The sequence below is a fragment of the Pantherophis guttatus genome, chromosome 4, assembly GCF_059756535.1.
Source record: "Pantherophis guttatus breed Tessera chromosome 4, ASM5975653v1, whole genome shotgun sequence".
NCBI lineage: Eukaryota > Metazoa > Chordata > Lepidosauria > Squamata > Colubridae > Pantherophis > Pantherophis guttatus.
The window spans coordinates 12,022,249-12,041,993 of NC_142066.1; the positions used below are offsets into that span (position 1 = coordinate 12,022,249).

Below are 19,745 nucleotides of genomic sequence, written 5' to 3' on the forward strand. Positions count from 1 at the left end.
TCGTTTTTTGAGCGCATTGGTCCACCACCACACTGCCTTTTAACACTGATCAGCTGTAGTGCGGCCCTTTGAAGTCCCATGGCAAGAGTTTAAACAGTTTTTTTCCTTCTAGCCGATCAGCTGGGACTCGGGAGGCAGCAAATAGATTGGGGGGCGGTGCCAAATAAAAGGTAAGAATAACGCGGGGGGATGGGCGGGAGGGCCCAGCTCCCGAACAAAGAGAACCGGTTCGGTAATGTCATATTGTCATTGCTACCAGCTCGGCCGAATTGGGCCGAACTGGGAGGAACCCACAACTGTTGCAGTTCCTTATCCTGGATTTACAATGGGGGAAAGAGGCATTATTCTTTTATTAGGGGAATGTAGAACTGGGAACTGTTTATTCCACAACTAACCAACAATCTTTAGTTCTTCAAAATCCTATCCCTAAAAATGTTACCTTGTTGGATAATGAAATGTCTGCAAGCCCAAACCCAAACAGCACCAAGGACTCTGCGGTTCAATATATTCTGAGCTACATATATTCTCCTCTATTGGTACCGTTTTGATATTCATCCCATTGCAACTTGCAGGAGGTAATGGAACTCAATGGGAGATCACATGATCAAATCAAAGAGGAGTCAAGCTTTGGCCTTCCTGCCAGTCACAACAAAACACTCAAAAGGAGTTCCCACCAGAGGTGGTATTCAACTGGTTCTGACCGGTTCTGGTGAACCGGTAGCGGAAATTTTGAGTAGTTTGGAGAACAGGCAAAATCCACCTCTACCTGGCCCCACCCTCCCAGCTGAATCGTCTGGGTCTTCTTTTGTTGCCCTGCACAGGAGAATGGAGCTGAAAAGCGGGTGAGTGGGATGGGGATTTTGCAGTATCCTTCCCCCTGGAATGGGGAGGAAATGGGGATTTTGCAGTATCCTTCCCCTTCCAGTATCATTCCCACCAAGCCAAGCCACGCCCACCAAGCCATGCCCACAGAACCGGTAGTAAAAAAAAAATTGAATCCCATCGCTGGTTCCCACCATTTTCTTATCAGTATCGTGGAAGCTCCAAAACCATTTTTGACCTGGTAGGATATAAGGAAGTCAACCATTGGGTTTTCAGCTCAGCATGGCTGATGAAGTGTGACAAAAATATCTGTTTCTTTTTGTACCCAGATGTGAAAAGAAGGAAATCTAAAAAGCATGTGATTGACTCCAACTCTCTTCAAATGAGGAAATGAAAGTAACCATGGAAAGGGGGGAGGAAATGCCATCAAGAAGATATGTTGGGCCCTCCTACAAGATATTGAGCAGCAACACTTCCAAATTAAGTCATTGTGTATCTTGCGCAGTAGTAGATGGCAGTATCTTCTACTTTTAGAGCATCTATCTTTAGCTGTGCTGTCGAACCGCTGGTGGAAGGGGTAACACGGCCCTTAAATTCATCGGCGGTGTATGTGGTATATCCAGTCCTGAAGGATGTGATAAAGACAAGCTCTGTGCCATTAGATTGACGAACCCAGCTAAGATGGTGGTTGTTGATATTATATCCTGACACTGTGCAAGTCAGAGTAATGGATCTTCCTGGAAGTACCAATGCTTCAGGAGGCTGGGTCAAAGTAATAGTGGCAGAAATACCTGTTAATAAAGAACGACATAAAACAGGTTAACAGATTACAGAGTTAGAAGGGACCTTGTAGGCTATCTAGTCCAATCCCCACCCAAGCTTAGAATGTCTTACAACGGCTTAGAATAATAGAGTTGGAAGGGACCTTGGAGGTCTTCTAGTCCAACCCCCTGCTTAGGCAGGAAACCCTATACCACATAAGGACATTAAAAGATTACAAATGCAGAAAGATTACACCCCATCACTTTCTTTCTGAATTCATATTCTGTCCATGTTTTCCATCTCGCTCTCAGATTCAATGCAATATGAAAAATCTCAAGAACAACTATTTCCAAACCTTAGCAATCTTCCAGATGTGGGGATTTCAAGCCCCAGAAGTCACCGGAAAGTAAGGCTGAGAATTCTGGGAGTTGAAGTCTATACAGGTAGAAGTTGCCAAGGTTGGACAACACTATTAATCATACTTTTCTGCGTTAAATTTACTTAGCATAGATACTTAGATCTATGTGGGGAAAGATATTTAAATCATGGAAAAAGAAGAAGTGGGAAAAATTGGTGGGTTTTTTTAATTTTTTTTTTTTTGAAGAACTACACACTGGAGATGAGACAAGACCTTTGCTGTATTTTAGTTCCAATTTGTATTTCATTACAAAAGAATCATAACATTTATTGGGAAATATATTGAACTGATGAAACAAAACATGGTTACTCACCATCCAAAAACAGCAAAATGGCAAAGCAGATATAATTGAAGTATCTCATAATGTCAGGTGGATCTTTCCTTTGAATTCCGGGATGTAAGGTCCTCTATTTGAACAATTGGAAAGTTTGACAGCTAATTCGTATATAATCCATGACATACAAATTAGTTTGCATTTCAGAAATGTTCTTCCTCCTCTCATTTGAATTTTATATCTGTCTCTCTACTTATATGGCAATTTTTTCTCATATTAGTGCAGAAACAAGAACTTCATGATGTTAATTGTTATAATTTTCTTCTATCACTTATAATATTCCACACTTCCCCCAGTTCTCATCTGGTTCAGCCTTCTATCTATATACTTAGATGTGGATATATGTATACCAGGGGTGGGTTCTAAATTTTTTTACTACCGGTTCTGTGGGCGTGGGTTATTTTGTGGGTGTGGCTTGGAGGTCATGTGATTAGGTGGGCGTGGCTAGCTGGTCAGAGTCATTTCTGGAAGGTCCTCGCACTTACGACCAATCCTCGCACTTACAACCCGACTCATTTGTTTGCTTTTAACACTGATCAGCTGTAGGACGGCTCTTTGAAGCCCCGCAGCAAGAGTTTAAACAGTTTTTTTCCCTCTAGTCATCAGCTGGGACTCAGGAGGCAGCAATAGATTGGGGATGGGACCAAATAAAAGGTAAGAATAACGTGGGGGGGGGAGAACCGGTTCGGTGATGTCATATCGTCACCGCTACTGGCTCGGCCGAACCGGACCGAACCGGGAGCAACCCACCACTGATGTAAACTAAATGAAAGCTTTTTAAAAAAAACAAAGAATAAAATGCAGGTTGTCATCGAAACGCAAATGACTGCTAAGTGAATTTAGGATGTTTCTGACAAAAATCTGGTCTTTGTGCTTAAGACCAGTTCTTGAATTCATGAGGGTACATGGTATGATCAAAATTCAGGCAACAGACATGTATTTATGATGATTGCAGCATCCCAGGTCATGGAATCAGTATTTGCGATTTTCCCAGCATGCTTCCAACAAGCAAAGTGAACAGGGCAATCCAAATTCACTTAGCTACCATGTGATTCACTTAACACATTGGTCATTTCAACTTATATACTGCTGATTCACAAATTGAAGGTGGTGAAGAACGGAAAGAAGAAAAAGGGGGAGGATAAAGAGGAGGGGTAAAGCAGGAGGGGTAAGGGAAGAGGAGATGTGGAGTAGAGTAGAAGATGGGGAGGAGGAGGAGGAGGAGGAGGAGGAGGAGGAGGAGGAGAAGAAGAAGAAGAAGAAGAAGAAGAAGAAGAAGAAGAAGAAGAAGAAGAAGAAGAAGAAGAAGAAGAAGAAGAAGAAGAAGTAGTAGTAGTTCCACTATAGGTTGATCGTTAATTGAGGAAATCTTCATCATCATTTTTTAACAACCCCATAATCCCTTGCAGGGTGCAGTCTGGTCCACTGAATGGAGATAGCAGAGTGTTTTAATGGACGGATGCTCTTCCTGTCGCCAATGCACAATTTTGTTTAGCACACATATTCCCAGTGTGCTGAGAGAGAGAAATATCTACCTCTACCTAGGATTGAACTCACAGCCTCCTGATCATCAGGCGAAATCTCCACCTCTTGGCACCACTCTCATTTGAGGGAACCTTGATGCTCCTATATTCCTTTTCTTCATAAAACAGGGGATTTTGTATTTAATATAATAGTAGTTCTGTTGAAGGGAAAGGACTACAGACCGACACAATTTCTCCATCCTTCAGTCATAACCAATAGTTGAGATTTTTTTTTTGCCTGATTTATTGCTCAAACTGTGTTCAGCGAAGTCTCTTCAAAGTAGGCCCTGAATAGGAAGGGGAAATGGGAGACCACCTGTTGTTGAGAAATACTCTGTTGAGTATTTGCAGTCTCAGAATGGATTTGGTACAAAGGAAAGATTGCCCTGTGTTATTGTGGGCAGCTCCTCTCGCACAATAATAGTGAGCCGTATCTTCAGCTGTTAGACCATCGATCCTCAATTTGCTTGTAGAACCAGTAGTGAAAAGGGCCACCCGTCCTTTAAATTTATCAACAATAATGATCGGATCTCTAGGTCTAAAGCCACCTATGTAAGCAAGTCCTGTCTCAGTGGGTTGAGTTGTCCAATGTATATGATGTCGGTTAATATCATATCCAGAAGCCAAACATTCTAAGGTTACAGAAGTTCCTGGAACTGCCATTGCTTCCTTGGGTTGAGTTAAAGTATTGGATTCCAAAGAGCCTGCTAAAAGAAAGATAAGACAAAAACAGGGAAACAAAGCATTTTGTTTTAAAGTTTAAGTTTTAAATATTTTTAATATTCCAGTCCAAATGTCTTTTTTTCCTATGCACCCTTGAATTTGGCCCGTCATTAAAAATCATATATTAATTCCAAATGAATAGAGTAGAGTAGAGTAGAGTAGAGTAGAGTAGAGTAGAGTAGAATAGAATAGAATAGAATAGAATAGAATAGAATAGAATAGAATAGAATAGAATAGAATAGAATAGAATAGAATTCTTTACTGGCCAAGTGTGATTGGACACAGAAGGAATTTGTCTTTGGTATATGCTGTCCCGATTAAAAAAGACTAGTGTATATTGGAAAAGATTTTGGAATATGGAAAAAAAAGACATCTTCCCACATTTCTACATAGGCTTCTATGACTGTTGTCACAGAATCGGAAACAAGGCTGTAGCAGTTTCAATGAGCAGATAAAGCTCATTTCAGTTGAGAATTATGGAATTCTCAATTCAGGATTTCACAAGAGTTACAGATGTATAGATTGTTTAGGATAGTTCAAAATTAAAATGGTGAAACTCAAGCAAATTCTGAAGGACTCAGGGAGGTTAATCTTATCACAGCCATCTGCCATTCTGCTCTGAAATTATGTATTTCAGAGGGACAACAGTAAATATCTTCATTTGTTGTTGTTGTTAGTTGTGAAGTTGTGTCCAATCCATCGCGACCCTATGGACAACATTCCTCCAAACTTTCCTGTCCTCTACCATCCTCTGGAGTCCATTTAAACTCATACCAATTGCTTCAGTGACTCCATCCAGCCACCTCATTCTCTGTCGTCCCCTTCTTCTTTTACCCTCAATCTTTCCCAGCATTAGGTTCTTCTCCAGTGAGTCCTTCCTTCTCATTAGGTGGCCAAAGTATTTGAGTTTCATCTTCAGGATCTGGCCTTCAAAAGAGCAGTCAGGGTTGATCTCCTCTAGGACTGACTGGTTTGATCACCTTGCAGTCCAAGGGACTTGCAGGAGTCTTCTCCAGCACCAGAGTTCAAAGATAGATTGCTTAGAATAGTTCAAAATTAAAATGGTGAAATCCAAGCAACATCTGAAAGACTCAGGGAGGTTCATCTTATCATTCTGCACCAAAATTATGTATTTCAGAGGGACAACAGTAAATATCTTCATACATAATATTTATCATCAAATACATTTAATGAAAAAAAATTAATCTTTGGTTGCTGTGATTCTCCTTCTTCAGAATTAGGAATGTTCCATTTCATACCAGTTTTGGATAATTTTGCACAATACCTGTAGTTGTTACTCACCAGGCAAACATAGAAGAAGCGGGTAAATGTAAGGAAACCAGCCCATCCTGTAATATCACATCAGTATTTGCCTTGGGTTCAAGTTGTAAGGATGACATATTTACAATGACCAAATCAGTTGATCATTTGCATGTTCTCACATATTCCAGGATGAGGAAATAATTTTGCATTTCAGAAATTTCCCTTCTTTTCTTGGCTCTTGCCTATCTCCATATGGTTCTGGTCTGGACTGCTTTTCCAAGAAGAAAACACAATCCCTTTTAACAATACTAGGGCAGAGGGGAAGAACTTCCCTTTCCCTTCTTAGTGTTCTTGTAGGCTTCTCCCTCAACCTCTCCTATCCTTCTGAGAGGAGAAGGAGAAGGAGAAGGAGAAGGAGAAGGAGAAGGAGAAGGAGAAGGAGAAGGAGAAGGAGAAGGAGAAGGAGAAGGAGAAGGAGAAGAACAGAATAGCAGACTAATAGAATAAGAGAGTTGGAAGGGACCTTGGAGATTTTCTAGTCCAACCCGCTCTTCAAGCAAGAAACCCTATACCCGTGATGGTGAACCTATGGCACGCGTGCCATCATATCGGTGGGCACGTGAGCTCAGCTCGAGTGCACATGTGCATGCCGGCCAGCTAACTTTCGGGTCTTCTGGGCCCACCGGAAGTCAGGAAGCAGGTTGGTTCCGCCTCCAGAGGGCCTCCGGGGGGATGGGGAAGGCCGATTTTTTGCTCTCCCCAGGCTCCAGAGCCTTTCTAGGAGCCTGGGGAGGGTGAAAACGGCCTTCCCCAACCCCCAGAGGCCCTCCGGAGGCCAGAAACAGCCTATCCAGGGGGATGGGAAAGGTCATTTTTGCCCTCCCCAGGCTCCTAGAAAGGCTCCGGAGCCTGGGGAGAGCAAAAAACAGGCCTACTGGGCCCACCGTGCCATCACATGCCAAAAGCAGGGGAGTCACGTGCACGCGACCCCCCCACGCTCCCCCCGCTTTTGGCACACGATGGCAAAAAGGTTAGCCATCACTGCCCTATACTATTTTAGATAAATAGTTGTCCAATCTCTTTTTAGAAACCTCCAGCTTTTTGAAGCACACACAATGTTTAGTGGTAACAGTGGTCAGTTCCTACTAGTTCACAGATTTATATCACTTTGCTAATACCATGACGATAAGCCACTAATAGTCATCATCAAGTTTCATTACTTATCGTATGGATATTTTTAAATATAATAGTGGCATAATTAAAAGTTAGAAAAGGGATGGAAACTAGAGAGAGGGGGATTAATGGAACACACGTCTTTAATAATAAGAGGGGAAATCAGAATTTGAACAATGGTAGTATTAAGAATATTTGAACAATATGCTGATTGGCATAAAAATAATATGCTGAAATATTGAATAATTAAATAATGGATGATTATAATTTAACATCAAAATGTGTATTACTATAAGAACCATATAAGTCTGTTAAATGTATATAAATATGATTATTAATATTCTATTTGTAGTCAAAGGAATGACACTCAGAATATGGTGATTGGCATTAAAATAACGTATTGACATATTGAATAACTAAATAATGAAAGATTATAATTCAACGAAAAATATGTGTACTATTACCAGAACTATGTAAGCTTGTCAACTGTAGTAAATATGATGAATATTATTTTATTTGTACTAAAATGTAAGACATTGAGGTGCCACACTGTTAACTCATTGATATGCTTGTAAAAAATTTAAAAAATTAAAAACTTGGGGTGGGGGGAAGTTTCATTATTTATCCTGTGAAATGAATGGTTGGATTTTTATTTTTAAAGTCCTTTTTTTCCCCCTTAAGTCTTCCCAATATTTGGAAGCTGATCTGATAAGAAGTTGATCTTATAGTTTTAGTTTTGCAAACAGATTTCTGTTACATATTCCACAGATGGTTTCTGCAGAGAGATGCCACAAAGACAGTTTCAATTGTGCAGGACTGCTGAAGAATGTTTCCTTTCTGATACATAGGATTTTGAAACCACTGCTTATTTCAAACCACAGCATTTTGGTTAGAGTTTATTTTCTCAAGCACATGCACATGTTTTCAGCAACAAACTTTATAATGTCCTATTCAACAAACTGGAATAGATTCTAAGAAGGACCATGAGGAGACAAGTAAAGTCCTACAGAGATCAACCAGAAGATCTGGTCATGTTTCATCTTTGGAGAAGAATGCCATCCAGAAGATGGCGTGTTCTTTGTCATTCCAGAGTGCTAGACATGAAGTTATGGATTTAAGTCAGAGAAGGAAAGATTCCCATGAAATATTGGGGAAAAATCACAATAATAATACTTTGTTGATGGAACCTCTTATCCAGAAAGGTGACAGTCCTTATTCAAGAATACACTGGAGAATTATATACATAGGATTTATTATTATTATTATTTGGATTCCTACACTAAGACAAAAGAATAGACCTTGGAAAGTCTTCTAGTAGTCTAGCCCACTGCTCAAGCAGGAGACTCTATACCATTTCAGACAATTAGCTGTCCAGTCTCTTCTTAAAGGACTCCATGTTGGATAACCATTTGTCCAAAGTGCTGTAGGGTTTCCTGCCTAAGCAGGGAGTTGGACTAGAAGACCTCCAATGTCCCTTCCAACTCTGCTATTCTATTCTATTCTATTCTATTCTATTCTATTCTATTCTATTCTATTCTATTCTATTCTATTCTATTCTATTCTACTCTACTCTACTCTACTCTACTCTACTCTACTCTACTCTACTCTACTCTACTCATTTGGAATTCATATATGATTTTTAATGATGGGCCATGACTGAGAGGATTTTTCATCAGGTTCTGATTCGCCAGTTGCGTCCCTTTCTGGATCGGGACTCCCTACACACAGTCACTCATGCCCTCGTCACCTCCTGCCTGGACTATTGTAACGCTCTCTACATGGGGCTCCCCTTGAGGAGCACTCGGAGGCTCCAACTGGCGCAGAGTGTGGCTGCGCGGGTGGTTATGGGAGCAACATGGCGCTCCCGTGTGACACCTCTCCTGAGCGAGCTGCACTGGCTCCCAGTGGTCTTCTGGGTGCGCTCCAAGGTTTTGGTTACCACCTTTAGAGTGCTCCATGGCTTAGGACCTGGTTATTTACAGGACCGCCTACTACCACAAACAGCCTCCCACCGTCCGGTACGCTCTCATAGAGAGGGGCTCCTCCGGGTGCCGTCAGCCAAACAGTGTCGACTGGCGGCCCCCAGGGGGAGGGCCTTCTCTGTGGGGGCACCCATTATCTGGAACGAGCTCCCCCCGGAGATACAGAGGATTCCGGATCTGTGCACTTTCCGCCGTGCTCTTAAGACCCTCCTATTCCAGCAAGCCGGCCTGGCCTAATTTTTTCCCCTTTCTTTTAAATTTTTAAATTGAAATTTTAATTTGTTTTAAATTATTGGGATTTTTAATTATCTTGGGCTAAATTATTTAATTTGGTTTTAATTATGTTTCTAACTTTTGTATTTATGTATTTTATTCTGTGCCTGTTCACCGCCCTGAGTCCTTCGGGAGTAGGGCGGTATATAAATTTAATAAAACAAACAAACATAAAACAAACAAACAAAATCAAGGGTGCATAGGAAAAAAAGACATTTGGACTGGAAAATTAAAAAATATTTAAAACTTAAACTTTAAAACAAAATGCCTTGTTTCCCTGTTTTTGTCTTATCTTTCTTTTAGCAGGCTCTTTGGAATCCAATACTTTAACTCAACCCAAAGAAGCAACGGCAGTTCCAGGAACTTCTGTAACCTTAGAATGTTTGGCTTCTGGATATAATATTAACCGACATCATATACATTGGACAACTCAACCCACTGAGACAGGACTTGCTTACATAGGTGGCTTTAGACCTAGAGATCCGATCATTATTGTTGATAAATTTAAAGGACGGGTGGCCCTTTTCACTTCCATTCCATTCCATTCCATTCCATTCCATTCCATTCCATTCCATTCCATTCCAGTCAAACCTCTTGGAGAACTCAGCTTCTGGTCAGGTTGCAATTAGATACTTATTTTAGTATCTGAGTCCTGTTTAGTGGCTCCTGGCCTTACTCTTAGAAGAAACAGTCAAAAATAATTTTTTGTGTGTCCTCTGAATGCTTCCAAATAGCCACCATGAACCTATAATATACAGTTGGGTTCTAAGTCTTTTGGTTTGAAAGCTTTGCAAGCAAGAAGAAACGAAAGGAACTTGAGTTTCATATACCACGGTTGAGCTAGAGCCCCGTAACTTTCGTTCCTCTTCTTCTCTTTCTATTAGCAATAGAAAACGGCCCCCTTCCATGATCAAAAGTCACTTTCTCTAGTCTAGTTTTACCTTGAATGTTCTGTCTTGCATAGTGCAAGAGCGCCACCAAGAGCAATGAACCGAAACAGCAGCCCAACCTCCCAAGAAACGAAACCCATCCACAGCTTACTGAAACTGAGAACGATAGCAAGAGACAAAATAATAAATGCAGCCCAAACAAGTATAATTCTGATACTTACTGTGGTTTTGCGTAAATTATAAAGGATAGTCTGTTCCCCTCCCCCACAATTTCTCTTCTTAAGCTTTTGCTGCCATCAAGCGGTTAACATGTATTGTGACATGAGCTCATTTTTGTCACCAAGCATCAGGACAGGGAACATGTAGTCATCCAGATGTTGGTGGATTAAATATTCACTTCTTAATGCACTAGAGCTGCTAAGAGTTCAACAGCTTTTGGAGGACAACAGAACCCCCAATTCTGCTATAATGAGGAGACTTTGGAAAAAGTTCAAATAAGAGCAACTAAGGACAGGGGTGGGATTGAAAAATTTCAGCAACCGATTCGCTGCCTGGTTGCTGGGTGGGTGTGGTTATGGGGGTGTGGCCTACTCAGCCTGCTGCACCATGGCAAGGGGTGCATTTTTACCCTCCCCAGGCTCCGGAGGCTTTCCTGGACCCTCCAGGAATGCGAAAACAGCTTCCCCCGGGCACCAGAGGCCCTTCAGAGGCTGGAAATGTGCCCATTTCTGGACTTCCAGTACTTCGGGTACTTTTCACCCTCCCAGAGCCTCTGTGTGGACCCTGCACTTACCTGGCGTCCAAAACAGGTAAGCTGCATTGAGATTCCTGGGAGGGAATGGGTGAGATGGGCAGGTCAGCCAGTCCTTGGAACAACCAGTTCAGCGAACCAGATTAAAGTTAACATCTGTTCTCCCCCAGCTATGGACCCCAAAGAACCCAGCACACACAAAGTCTGTACAAACCTTAGTTTACTAATTAAGGACTACTAATTTATTTATTTATTTATTTATTTCATGTATTTATATGCCGCCCTTCTCCAGAAGGATTCAGGGCGGCGAACACAAGTTAAAAACATGTACAACAAAATCCCATTTTAAATCAAATTAACTAATAAATAATAAATAATAAAACCCAGAATCAGAGTCAGCCTATTTGCTTGAACAGCCAAGTCTTCAGGTCCCGACGGAAGGAGCTTTCTTAGTAGTTGTTCGAACACAAGTACAGTTTAAATCAGTCTTTTCTGAACAAGGGCTGTTAATTTAACTTCATTAACAGCTGACAAGGATCCAAAGAATAATAACTCAATTCTGAGTCACAGTATTTCAGATAACCGTAATCTTAGTGTGGTTGGCAGAATGCCCAGAAGCAATTTGCAGGAAAACTGACAAGAGAGAAACAAGAGCCGAATCAAACGTTTCTGTAATCAAGACACGAAGGAATATGAACGAAGTTGTTTCCTGCAAATTGCATCAGTCATCATCCTTTCTTAAATAGGCTAGGGAGTGGCCAATTAGCCCCAAGCCTTGCTCTCAAGGAGACCTCCTCCTGAGGAGCCACTCCTGCCTTTTAACACCTCTGTGCGCTCATGCATTGAGAAGAGGCTCCTCCTCTTCTTCCTCTTCACTCATGGGAGCTTCTGGAGGTTCTGAAGGCCCTGGCTGAATCCCCACCTCTGGTAACACATCTTCTCCAGCCTCCTCATTGTCTGACTCGAGCGCCAGCTGCACAGGCTGCTGGCGCAGCACCACACCAGCCTCCTCGCTGTCGGAATCAGCTACTAACTGCACAGGCCGCTGACGGGCCACAACAACATCTAGTTCGCCCGAACTGATCCTAACCGGCTGAATCCCACCCCTGATTAAGGGCCTGGAGACAAAAACATATGAAGAACAGTTGCAGAACAGTATATTGGTATTTTATTAATTTATTATTCTCTCTTTGATTAGTTTTACTGTTTTTATATTGTTATATATATATATATATATATATATATATATATATATATATATATATGTTTTCTCAGGTTTTCGCGGGTGTTTGTATGTAGGTCTTTGGTTATTCGGGTCTTCTCCCACGTAAAATTGAAGGTTTCTTGGCGACGTTTTGACGAAGTCTCATTCGTCATCTTCAGGCTGGTGTTCTCGGCTTCGTTCTCCTGGAAGCACGAAGCCGAGAACACCAGCCTGAAGATGACGAATGAGACTTCGTCAAAACGTCGCCAAGAAACCTTCAATTTTACGTGGGAGAAGACCCGAATAACCAAAGACCTATATATATATATCACGATCTCCGGAACGTTTAAAAGTTTATAATTTTTTATTTTAAAACTTGTGCTAAGCTTTTGTCGGCCCCTACCGACTTCGTCAGAGTATAAAATCACCATTGAAGATACTCTGACGAAGTCGGTAGGGGCCAACGAAAGCTTAGCACAAGTTTTAAAATAAAATTTTTAAAACTTTTAAACGTTCCGGAGATCGTGATGTCTATCGCCTCTTCTATAACTATACCTGGAACTCGCATCTTTAGGACAATTCTTTAGATAGATAGATAGATAGATAGATAGATAGATAGATAGATAGATAGATATAATATTCTTATAAACTGCCTTGAGTCGTCATGTGCAAAGAGGTGGCAATATAAATTTCCAAATAAATAAATAAATAGGGTATGGCCAGTCTAGAGAAAAGAAGGACCAGGGATAACATGATAGATCCAGGATTTGACGGGACGCCACAAAGAAGAGGGGGCCTAAGCACCTGGAGACAGGACAAGAAGCAATGGATGGAGACTAATCAAATTAATCAAGGAGAGAAGCAACCTGGAATTAAAGGAGAAACTTCCTAACAGTGAAGACAATTAATCAGTGGAACAGCTTGCCACCAGACACTGTGGGTGCTTCATCACTGGAGGTTTTTAAGAAAAGACTGAACAGCCACCTGTCTGAAATGGCATAGGGTTTCCTGCTTGAGCAGGGGGTTGGACTAGAAGACCTCCAAGGTCCCTTCCAGCTCTATTCTGATTATTATTATTATTAAGTATGGATAGGGTGACCTCATTTATATTTAGCTGCGGTATGTCAGATTTGCGTTAAATAATGCGACATTTTAGTTCCTTAATTCAGTCCAAACAACAACAAATTTGATGATGATTCCATTAAAAAAACAGCATTGCACTGGACTCATTGACCATGAGAAGTATCAATAGAAAGTCCATGTTCAGAGATGGCATTTTATTATTTATTTATTTATAACATTGCCTTGTTATACTTCTTTCAACCACAAGATGTCCTCACTGTACTTTTACAGAACCTCATTTCTTGTTAAGGTATGCAATGTTTCTTTCTCCCCTCAGAACACAAAAATTCTTCTTAAGCCCTCCGAGAAATATTTCTCACACTTCCAGAAATAGCCTCTCCACTTAGATACAGATTAAAAGAGTTGGAAGGGACCTTGTAGGTCATCTAGTCCAACCCCCTGCCCAAGCAGACCCTACACCACTTTTGACAGATGGCAGTCCAGTGTCTTCTTGAAAGCTTCCAGTGATGAAGCTCCCACAACTTCTGAAGGCAACTTCTGTTCCATTAATTGTTCTCACTGTCAGAACATTTATCCTTATTTCTAGATTGAATCTCTCCTTTTTTTTTAAAAAAAAAAAATGATTTATATGCCGCCCTTCTCCGGAGACTCAGGGCGGCTTACAATGCGTTAAGCAATAGCCTTCATTCTTTTGTATATTTTATACAAAGTCAGCTTATTGCCCCCACAAACTGGGTCCTCATTTCACCTACCTTAGAAAGGATGGAAGACTGAGTCAACCTTGAGCCTTGGAGAGATTCGAACCAGCAGAAATTGCAGGCAGCTGTGTTAATGACAGGGTGCACTAAACCACTGTACTATCAAGGCTCTCCTTGATCAGTTTCCGTCCATTGTTCCTTGACTGGCCTTTGGGTGCCTTGGAAAATAGCTGGAATCCTTCCTCTCTGTGGCAGCCCCTCAAATATTGGAAGACTGGTATCATGTCTCCCTGGTCCTTCTCTTCACTAGACTAGCCATGCCCAGTTCCTGCAATCGTTCTTCATATGTTTTAATCTCCAGTCCAGTAATCAGGGGTGAAATGCTCCCGGTTCGGACTGGATCGCCCGATGCAGTAGCAAAAATCCCTGCCCCCTCCATGTCCAGCTGAGCTGCGCAATCATAAGGCATTTTTTTTTCTACAACCTCTTCAGCTGAAAAAAATGCTTTTAAAAGTAAAAAAAAAACCCTCTGATGATTGCGCGACTCAGCTAGGATCGTCAGAGGCTTTTAAAAGCATTTTTTCTACAACCTGTTCGGCTGAAAAAAATGCTTTTAAAAGTAAAAAAAAAAGCCTCTGATGATTGCGCGACTCAGCTAGGATCGTCAGAGGCTTTTAAAAGCGTTTTTCTACAACCTCTTCAGCTGAAGAGGTTGTAGAAAAAAAAATGCCTTTAAAAGCCTCTGGCAATCCCAGCTGAGTTGCCTGATCGTCAGAGGCTTTTAAAAGCATTGTTTTTTCTGCAACTTCTTAAAGTAAAAAAGTAAAAAAAAAAAGTTGCCCATGCCCACCCAGTCATATAACCCCCCCACCAAGCCACACCCACAGAACCGGTAGTAACAAATTTTACATTTCACCACTGCCCCAATCATCCTGGTTGCTCTTCTCTGCACTCTTTCTAGACTCTCAACATCTTTTTTATAGTGTGGTGACCAAAACTGGATGCAGTATCCTAGGTGTGATCTTACTAAGGCTTTATAGAGTGGTATTAGTACATCACTTGATCTTGATTGTATCCCTCTGTTAATGCAATTTAGGATTGCATTGGCTTTTTTGGCTGCCACTGCACACTGCTGGCTCATATTTAACTGGTTGTCCATTAAGACTCCAAGATCCCTCTCACAGTTGCTGCTATTAAGACTGGTTTCACCCAGTCTCTATGTGTACTCTGGGTTTTTCTTGCCTAAGTGTAAGACTTACTCGGCTTGGATGTTGATTCTCTTACTCTTCCCTCTAGATCAGTGGTCCCCAACCTTTTTATCGCCGCGGCCCGCTGAGCGCGCGCAGGGGTGGGGGCACGGCCCAGGAGCCTTTGCGCTGCAGCGTTCATGTCCCCCGGCCGCTGCGCGGCCCGGTGCCAGGTACTCCACGGCCCGGCACCGGTCCGTGGACCGGGGGTTGGGGACCACTGCTCTAGATGATTTAGCTTTTCTCTATCTCTGGTTCGCTCATGAAAATGAGCTAATATTTGCTGATCTAAAAAGTGACAGCCAGAAGGGTGTAATGGCAAAGGAATCAGGCTAGCGACCAGGAGACTGTGAGTTCTAGTTCTGTCATAGGCACAAAATCAGCTGGGTGACCTTGGGCCAGTCATTCTCTTTCATCTCTAGGAGGAAAGCAATGAGCTTTTGCCAAGCACTTTTCAGGAGTCAATATTGACTTAAAATGGAGAGAGGGAAGGAGGGAGGGAGGAAAGGGAGGGAGGGAGGGAGGGAATTGAAAGGAAAGTAAGGAAAGTAAGGAAAGTAAGGAAAGTAAGGGAGGGAGGGAAGGAAGGAAGGAAGGAAGGAAGGAAGGAAGGAAGGAAGGAAGGAAGGAAGGAAGGAAGGATCTTAAACCCAGGTGGTGTTGAAACTGTTTACTGGATTCTTCATCCAACAGATTTCTCAGCAAACTCCATCAGCCAACATTATAAAAAGGTACAGATTTCATATGGCATTATTTCAAAATAAAATACATTTAAAATTAGGCTGTTCCCGCCATCGGGGCCTCCCTTTCAAATCTTTTGCATCGCAACCCAGCATTTACAATGGAGGGGAAGTTCATTTGCCCTCCGATAATCGCAACACCTTCCTCAATGCCGTTTTGACGTCGTTGTTTCTGATGGTGTAGATGAAAGGGTTGAGCACAGGGGCGATGACTGTGTTCAGCATGGAGACGGCCTTGTTAAGGTTGAATGAGGAACGTGCCGCAGAAGGTCTCAGGTAGATGAAAAGGACAGCCCCGTACAAGATGCTGAGCACCGTCAGATGGGAGGCGCAAGTGGAGAAAGCTTTCCGCCCTCCGCTGGCCGACGGGATGCGGAGAATAGCGGAAATGATGAAGGTGTAAGAAATCACATTCAGGAGCAGGGACGTCAAGATGACAGCTACTGAAATCAGAAAGCCCAGGGCTTCGATAAGATCGGTATGACCCCCGGAGATTTTCAACAAGGGCCCAATGTCACAATAAAAATGGTTGACCACGTTGGAATGGCAGAAAGGCAGTCTCACCACCAACACGGTCTGGAGAAGGATGGTACAGAAGCCCCCGAACCACGCAGCCAAGGCGAGCTGAAAGCAAACACCGGTAGTCATGATGGTGGGGTATCTTAACGGCTGGCAGATGGCCAGATACCGGTCGAACGACATGACCGTGAGGATGTAAAATTCTGTGATGCCCAAGAGAAAGTGGAAATAGGATTGCGCCATGCAGCAGTAGAAGCAGATGGTGGTCTTGGATGACAGCAGATTGGCCAACATTTTGGGGACTAAAACGGTGGTGTACCATATCTCGAGGAAAGAGAGGTTGCTAAGGAAGAAGTACATTGGCTTCTGGAGTTGACGATCAACTCTTACGATGATTATGATGAAACCATTACCTGAGATGGACAAAATGTAGAGCAGGAGGATGACTGTAAACAAAGTGATGTTCATTCCAGAAATGCGTGGAAAGCCAAGAAGGACGAATTCAGTCACTTGGGTACAATTGCTCAGATCCATTCCCTGCGATCTCTGCAGCTGTACAAGAGAACAATGACCCAGATGTTAGTGTTTTGCAAAGGTTTCAGTAATTCAACTCCAAAACATTGCAACAGAAAAAAGTTTCCTTATTAGACTGAGGAAGATCTGCATTTGGCCAATAGTCCAAACTTATCTATAGCTCAGGGTTGAACTTGGATGTTCTTGGTGCTTTCTGAGCTTGGTTCTTTTCTTGCAAACATTTCAATACCAATTAGATAACATCATCAGTGCTAATGACTATGGGTTTTTCTCCCAGAAACCAAAATCCTTATAACAGAGTAGGGTACGGTAGGGTAGGGTAGGGTAGGGTAGGGTAGGGTAGGGTAGGGTAGGGTAGAACAGAACAACAGGGAATAGGATAAAATAGATTAACAGATTAACAAAGTTGGAAGGGACCTTGTTGGTCATCTAATCCAACCCTCCAGCCAAGCAGGAGATCCTACACCATTTCTAACAGATGGCACTCTAGTCTGCTTGAAAGTTTCCAGTGATGAAGCTCCCACAACTTCTGAAGACAAGCTGTTCCAATGGTTAGTTGTTCTCACTGTCAGAAAATTTCTCATTATTTCTAGATTGAATCTCTCTTTAAATAGTTTCCATCTATTATTCCTTGTTAAGGTAGGCACTGTACAGATACAGATTAACAGAGTTGGAAGGGACCTTGTAGCTCATCTAGTCCAGCTCCCCGCCCAAGCAGACACTACACCATTTTTGACAGATGGCAGTCCAGTCTTTTATTGAAAGCTTCCAGTGATGAAGCTCCCACAACTTCTAAATGCAAGCTGTACCATTGGTTGATTGTTCTCACTGTCAGGAAATTCATCCTTATTTCTAGGTTGAATTTCTCCTTGTTCAGTTTCCATCCATTATTCTTTGTTTGGCCTTCAGGTGCTTTGGAAAATAGCTTGACCCCTTCCTCTCTGTGGTAACCCCTCAAATATTGGAAGACTGCTATCATGTCTCCCCTGGTCCTTCTCTTCACTAGACTAGCCATGTCCAGTTCCTGCAACCATTCATTGTATGTTTTAGCTTCCAGTCCCCTAATCATCTTTGCTGTTCTTCTCTGCACTCTTTCTAGAGTCTCTATATCTTTTTTATAGTGTGATGAGCAAAACTGCATGCAGTATTCTAGGTGTGGTCGTACTAAAGCTTTATAGAGTGGTATTAGTACCTCACGTTATCAAACTACTGTATCAAAAACAGGGAGAAATTCCCACTCTCACTAGCACTAATGGTGTTGCCTAGTTTGCAAGTATTGGGTAAACGTGAAATGTCTTGCAAGCATTTGTCACTGGCAAGATTAGCAAAGATGTTCAAACACTTGTCCACTAAATGCTGGAAATGCAATCAGATACCGGGTTCTTATTATCATATGTGGTGGACATGCCCAAAGGCAAAAAAATTCTGGATGAAAATACACACATGATTAGGAAAAATGATAAAGCAACACATAGATTTAAAACCAGAAATATTTTTGTTGGGTATACTATTTATATTATAACAAAGGGAAGACATACGTAATATTACAACTGTTGACAGTGGCGAGAACTGTATTGGCACAATATTGGTTGAGATGAGAATATAATCAAAAAGATATTAGACTGTGCAGAGATAGATAGATTGACACTAAAAATAAAGGACAAGGAAGAAACAGAATACTTCTTAACATGGGATGTGTTTTACCTGTGGTTAGATAACAGAAGTAGAATTTAGAAAATAAAAGATTATTACTATGTATAAGCAGATAATGAAAGATCATTAGTATATATAAATAAATAATATACTACTACTACTATTATTATTATTATATACTTTATTCATTAAACATGAAACGCAGTCAACTGAACATTCAAAAATGCATCACAAATAACATTGACTGGTGCTAATGGTTGATACGGGTTGCTGCCAGGGTCCTAGGTATCAACCAAGTACCTGCTTAAGATGTACGATGTTCCAAGTAGCACAGTTTTTTGCAGTTCCACTGGTGTTATTGCAGGAAGCTGCAATTTCTTGATGTATTTTATAAAATTCTTGGACAGGGTACCAAGTGCCCCAATGACAATAGATATCACTGTTACATGTTTCATCCATAATCCATAGTTTCAATGGCCAGGTTGCAATATTTATTATTATTATTGGTTAATCTTTAGTGAGGTTCACAGCCTTTGAGGCTGGTTAATAGCTCAGCAGCTCGAGTCCTAACCAAGGACCTAGGAACTGTTAAGGTATCGTCAGAGGATGTAAGCTGTTCCAAGTAAGGTGGTTTTTTGTAGAGTCAAAATGTTCAAGTCCGGTAAATGTAGAATTTCTAAATAGAGGGGTAGCCCTTTAGGTATTGCTTCAAGGGCTGATTATTATTATTATTATTATTATTATTATTATTATTATTATTATTATGTCTTTTATTCATTAAACATAAAACTCAGTCAACTGATCATTTAAAAATGTGTCACAAATACCATTGATGAGTGCTAATGGTTGATACAGGTTGCTGCCAATGTCCTAAGTATCAACCAAGTTTTTATTATTTTTTTATTATTTTATTATTTAAAATATAATTATTTTGTTAGCATTATTATATATTGTATAATTAAAATGACTCAGACAATGCAATGTTCATTAAACACTTATGTTGATTAAAATATTTTTTTTTAAAAAAAAAAATGTTTTGCAAGCAAATAAGCAAGTTCAGAAAGTTCCAAGAACTCAGCTGATAAAATTTGCCTAACTTCTGGCTCCATAGCTGAATGCTGACTATGCTTATAAGATAAACAGGCAGACTGTT

At 41.3% G+C, this 19,745-nt stretch overlaps 1 protein-coding gene across 1 annotated transcript; it reads right to left on the reverse strand.

The window, feature by feature from the left end:
• Window positions 1-15,808: 15,808 nt before the first annotated feature.
• Window positions 15,809-16,951, reverse strand: LOC117657765 (olfactory receptor 6X1-like). The gene has a single exon (XM_034405883.3). The coding sequence runs from the start codon at window positions 16,937-16,939 to the stop codon at window positions 16,001-16,003; it is 939 nt and encodes a 312-aa protein (XP_034261774.3). The 5' UTR covers window positions 16,940-16,951; the 3' UTR covers window positions 15,809-16,000.
• Window positions 16,952-19,745: the final 2,794 nt, after the last annotated feature.

What these genes read in the sequence shown, in the direction of transcription:
- LOC117657765 (XM_034405883.3), bottom strand. Translation starts at nt 16,939, where the DNA reads ATGGATCTGAGCAATTGTACCCAAGTGACTGAATTCGTCCTTCTTGGC.